The sequence below is a fragment of the Protobothrops mucrosquamatus genome, unplaced genomic scaffold, assembly GCF_001527695.2.
Source record: "Protobothrops mucrosquamatus isolate PMUCROS unplaced genomic scaffold, P.Mucros_1.0 scaffold_225, whole genome shotgun sequence".
Classification (NCBI taxonomy): domain Eukaryota; kingdom Metazoa; phylum Chordata; class Lepidosauria; order Squamata; family Viperidae; genus Protobothrops; species Protobothrops mucrosquamatus.
Genome location: NW_015386301.1, coordinates 969,318 through 975,317, shown reverse-complemented (window position 1 = coordinate 975,317; position 6,000 = coordinate 969,318). Strand labels below are relative to the sequence as shown.

The window sequence follows — 6,000 nt, the reverse complement described above, 5'->3', positions numbered from 1 at the left end:
GATATCTTATCCTGACATAGACATGATGATAATGATAATGATGATCATTATTTAGAAGGCTGCCCAACTCCCAAAGGATTATGGATGTGTTACATAATGAAAGGAGAAGAATGCCCTCCCTCAGTTGAAAACAAGTATGGTGGGGGGAAAACACCAAAACTCAATAACTGGGCTTACAAACAGTCTAAACCTATGTGTGAGAGCAAAGGAGATTTTTAAAGATTTGCAGAATTCTTGTCAGGTGTGACCATGTGAATATTCAGCAGGAAGCTGTTCCAAACATTGTACACATGCCTCCAGGGATCCACCAAATGACTCTGCTTAATGCAGGAGACCTGGAATGCCCCCATTCTGTGCAAAGACTCTGGTCAAAGCTGTCATCTGATCCTCAAGCAGGAGTTGTAAGGAGAATCCCATAGCTCCCTAGTCTCAAATGGGGATGTGACAGTTCATCCAAGATCAAAGGTGACCAATTCCTAAATCTAGGGGATCACAGCAACTTGATTTTAGCAGGGCTCTGCCTCTATCTGTTCCTTTCCATCCCAACGGCTTCCAGACACAACTTTATCTGAATGGCCTCAAGACAAAAATATATCATTTGATATCATCTGCATGCTGATTATATTGCATCCCAAACTACTGATCTCATCAGCAGTTTCATGTAGATGTTAAACAGAAAGGCAGAGGACATGAATGGAAGACTTTCTCAGGACATTGCCTAATATATATATATACACATACATACATACATACATATATATGAGGTAAAGATCCAATTTGATGTAGCAATTAAAAGCATGTGACCACAAACCAGGAAACCACGAGTTCTAGTCCTGCCTTAGGCATAAAACTGATTGGATGCCCTTGGGGCAATGACACATTCTCTGCCCTAGGAAGAAGGCGGTGGCAAACCACTTCCAATATCTTGCCAAGAAAATTGCAGGGTCTAGTCTGACTGTGTGTGTGTGTGTGTGTGTGTGTGTTTGTGTGTAGGTGATTATATGTATACATATAGGTATAGGTATGTGTGTATATATGTATATGTGTGTGTGTGAATGCACTCACACATCCACATATATACATTCACACATATATAGGCATAAATATATGTGTGTATATGTGTGTGTATACAGTATATATATGTATATATATAGATACACACGCACACACACACACACACACATATATATATGTTTCTCTGTGTATATGAATTTATTTCTAAGAAGTATATTTGTATGATTTACAGAGCAAGTGACTCACAGAGCAGTGATTTTGAAGAATCTGTTTCTTCGTGTCTTAATAACTTAGACTTAGTTGAAAGAGATTTCCATTTATATAAATTGTAGATGGAAGAAATGTAGTGATTGCTTCCTTAGGACTTTTCATTATGTAGATTGTTACTATGTAGATGTGTCTATGTTGGTGCTTTTTACTACCAGCCATGTGCAGTTTTGTCAGCACAAGAACGGCATTTCAGATAATATGGTTTTCAGGCATGGAGTTGTAGCTACATATAGTAGTATTGGTAATGTTCAGTTTCTGTTGTAAAATACTTAATATTATGCTTGAATATTAGAAAAAGTTTGATTGGAATCACAAATTAGTATAAATTTATTCTCCCTTTTTGGTTATTTACCATTCAGCAGAGAATTTCTATTGATCCAGCAACATCTTATCACTTGCAAGGCCTAAAACCAAATAGCTTATACTACTTTCGTTTGGCTGCACGATCTCCACAAGGTCTTGGTGCATCAACAACAGAAATTTCAGCGAGAACAATGCAGTCAAGTAGGTGCCTCTCCTTGATTTCTTAATTTCCCTTATATTTCTTCTAGTTGACAAGCACAGAAGGTGTGGTTATTACATTATTATATTGCAAAGAAGTCTAAGCATGCAAAATAAGGGCATCTCACATTCACCATAATCTCTGGTAACATGTGGAGATTTGCTCTATAGGTTCCAAGCAGAAACATCCACTGGTAATTGCAGGACTAAACAAAAATATATTCTACCAGCGATATTTTTTTTATAGCAATAGCAATAGCACTTAGACTTATATACTGCTTCACAGTGCTTTACAGCCCTCTCTAAGCAGTTTACAGAATCAGCATATTGCCCCCAACAATCTGGGTCCTCATTTTACTGACCTCGGAAGGATGGAAGGCTGAGTCAACCTTGAGTCGGTCAGAATCGAACTCCTAGCAGTGAGCAGTGAGTTAGCCTGCAGTACTGCATTCTAACCACTGTGCCACCATGGCTCTTCATTATTTTTTTTATCCTTAGAGAGAGATCCACAAAGCGTTGTTCTAAGGATATTTTTGTCGCTGCTATTTTTCTTTAGGAAGCTCATTCTGAGATCTTTTAGGAAATTTAAAATGGCTATCACTGGAAACAAGGACATTCTAAGTTACTCAGTGGGGACAGTAATAAATATCTATAGAAAAATAGTTTTTCAAGGTAGGTATATCAGTCTTCTAGTGGATAGTTTTATTTCATAACACATTTAATATCCTCTAGCAGGGCATCTGATACAACATTAATTCAAACTTTGGAAATTTTGCTTTTTTCCATATAGACCTCTTGCCAAATAAAGATCAAATATGCTTCATACAAAAGTAGGTCCAAAAGTTTAAAAAAAGATTTAATGCATCCCTTTTAGGAGATAAGGAAAACAGATATTAGCATCACAACTTTGTCCAATCAGAAATAACAGCAATTGTGTTCCCTGTGCTGAAACATGAGGAATAAGATTTGAAGAATTAAGTTGAGGGACAAACCATTTCATAGAACATTTTATTTAAAATTACCAGGTCCATATAATGAATTTTCATCAAATAACTATTTCTACTTTGCTGTTGTCCATTAAACAGTAAAACAAAGTTGGGGTGTCCACATAAAACTTAATGGGACTTCCAAGTATTATGTTGAGAGTTGGGGGTCAGGAATCAATTTCAAGTTTAATGTGATATATAAGAATGAATGTAAGTAATCTAATAAAAGCTTTCCTATAATTTTTAGTAATAAATTTTCACTAATAAACTAAAGTTCTAGTTTAAATTTATCTATTAAAAATACTCACTTGAGTTTTTGGGTAGAAAGGATTAATGTTTAAGTTAAGTGCATTATATTAATCAAATTATTTTGCCTTTTTTAACCAATCGACTTTTTATGTTCTAGTAATTTTGTATTGTGTGTGGGTTGACTGGGTGGTGTATGTATTATAAAATTGCTAGTAGATTTCAATTCTTTGCTAGCCAAGGTTTTTCCAAGAGGAGCTAAAATATTAAACGTATCTTCATTTATGGTAAGTACCAGTTACAGTCAGAGCCAACAGCCATGTCACTTTTTCATGGTAGGTAAATCTTTGATTAAGACAAATGAAAACTCCTTTCTGATTCTGCATGTTTTACATTTTATTGGCTACAATTGTGTTTGAATAAATATATATATATTAATTTAAAATTCAGAGTAGGTAGAAAAAGGAAAAATGGAAAATTCAAGTACTTCTATGTTGATTTTTCAAAACTGAACAGTGCAGGAAAGACTGGACAGTAGATAAATTGGTAGAAAGAAAGAAAGAAAGAAAGAAAGAAAGAAAGAAAGAAAGAAAGAAAGAAAGAAAGAAAGAAAGAAAGAAAGAAAGAAAGAAAGAAAGATGGAAAAGAAAGAAAGATGGAAAAGAAAGAAAGATGGAAAAGAAAGGAAAAGAAAGGAAGGAGAGATGGGGAGGGAAAGAGAAAGAAAGAAAGAAAGAAAGAAAGAAAGAAAGAAAGAAAGAAAGAAAGAAAGAGAAAGACTAGTAAACATAAGTAATATTACAGATGTATATACATATATACATACATAGAAGTATCATGTTTGATGTTTTTATTTCAAGAAGAATCATTAATCACAGGTAGGTAACAACAAATTAAGGCTCATTTTCATGTATTTCCCCCAACATCCTTTTCCACTTTTTAGTTAATTCATTTTCAGTTGTTTCATGTTAATAAGCCAAGGCTCATAAGACTGTCTAAATACTTTATTTCTAAATTTAATTTTTATTTTTCCTTGGTTTGCCCTTTATTATTTATTTTTCTTTCTTTTTGTTCATTTTTTTCTTCAACCACTTCTCTCCTTTCACTCAAATCCTCCTTTAACCCACTACTGAAATTAGAGCCATCAGCTCCTCCTCAAGACATTAGTTGCAACAGCCCCAGCTCCACTAGTATTTTGGTAAGTTGGCAACCTCCTCCAGTGGAAAAACAGAATGGAATTATCACTTCCTATTCCATCAAGTACACTGGAACTGATGGAGAAGATGACAAGACCCATGAAATTTTGGGAATTACTCCGGATACTACACAGTACCTTTTGGAACAGTTGGAAAAATGGACTGAATATCGCATTTCTGTGGCAGCCCACACTGATGTCGGACCTGGCCCAGAGAGTGAATCTGTATTTATTCGGACAGATGAAGATGGTATGTTTCTTCCACCCCATCCGTTTGACTTTTTCTCTCAATCTCCTATCTTTGTATGATCTAAGTATTCCTTCCCTTCCTTGCTCATCTTTTTTCCCCAGAACTATTTCAACGGATATTTTAAATCCAAATGCCTTTTTCTGCTTCCTGTGTTTTTAAAAGCAGCAACAACAAAAAGCAAAAAATAGAAATGTTATGAACAACATAAAGAACTCTTTAAAGTGCTCTCCCCAATGTGCATGACATATTTTCTTCTATGGATTTTTTTTTTTAGATTTTTCCCCCTCTTTTTTAAAATCTTCTGATTTTATTCTGTCTTTGCACATATTATAAAGTATTTGTATCTTTGAGGAAACTGATGCTTCTCAATTTTTAAAATATTTTGAAATATGTTTTTCATATTTGAACTTTGAAGACAAATTGCACGCTGCTATTGCCTTTTTCCCCCTTGAAGAAATAATGATATAATAGTGCATTTTAAAAGTCTTTTAGGTTTTGTATTATTTTGATTACTAAAATAACTTCTTTGTGCTTTAATGCTTTGAGTTTCAAAGCATCTTCCTTGGCTTTTGTACATTTTTACATGTTTTTCTATTTCTCTAATACTCTTTTTTCTTCCATTTTTGCATCAGTCATGTTTTTTGATCTTTTCACTGAAATGTAGAACAGTTTTGTAGTGTTTTCATTTGTATTCTTCAAGAAAGGCTTGTGGGGTCTCCTTTTAAAAAGAAAAGAAAAAGAAAAAAAAAGACTGATTATTTGGGACAAGTGCCTGTAATTCTTTTATCCACTGATATGTTCCAGTTCCTAGTGGTCCTCCTCGAAAAGTCGAGGTTGAGGCTGTCAACTCTACATCTGTTAAAGTGTCATGGCGTTCTCCAGTGCCCAATAAGCAGCATGGCCAAATCCGAGGCTACCAGGTGCATTATGTGAAGATGGAAAATGGAGAGCCTAGGGGCCAACCTATGCTGAAGGATATCATGTTGGCTGATGCACAGGTAATGAATTATATTCAGTTTCTTTAGATAAGAAAAGCAAGATATTCATACAATAGCCTTTTCTTTTTTTATATTAACAGCTTAAATGTTTTCTTTCTATTTCAATACATTATTTCTAAAAGAATTCTGAATGCTTCAATCTATAACCAGATAATCAGGCTACCGTGCTATTCTGTGTGTAAATATTATTTCTAGACATGGATATATTGTTGTAATGGAAGGAAAACAAACCTGAAACATATGCTATTTTTAAATCAAAGTACATGTTTGTCGTAGTGCAAAGTGGAAGCTCTCTTGTTCTTCCACAGTAGATGTGTGCAGTTATCTGGGCAGTGTCATATTTATACAGTACAAACTATTCAGTATATTAGTAGAATGACATTATTTCATATTTCATGCATTCTTCCTATGCACTGAAACAATAATCACTTTTTAGTTCATTATGATTTGGGCATAGATTCTGTTCTGCATTTATATTTTTATCTCAATGCATGTAATCCAGGTAATGTTAAGTATTTTAAATTATATTAATATATAAAT

The 6,000-nt window shown here is 34.2% G+C and overlaps 1 protein-coding gene across 1 annotated transcript in view; it reads left to right on the top strand.

Annotated features, from left to right (window-relative positions):
* PTPRD (protein tyrosine phosphatase receptor type D) overlaps nucleotides 1–6,000 on the top strand; it is a 282,311-nt gene that overhangs the window by 141,099 nt on the left and 135,212 nt on the right. Inside the window, exons 9-11 of the mRNA XM_015828512.1 lie at nucleotides 1,644–1,788; nucleotides 4,157–4,462; nucleotides 5,267–5,460. Of these exons, the coding sequence (XP_015683998.1) occupies nucleotides 1,644–1,788; nucleotides 4,157–4,462; nucleotides 5,267–5,460 (645 nt within the window). The remainder of the gene's footprint in view (nucleotides 1–1,643; nucleotides 1,789–4,156; nucleotides 4,463–5,266; nucleotides 5,461–6,000) is intronic.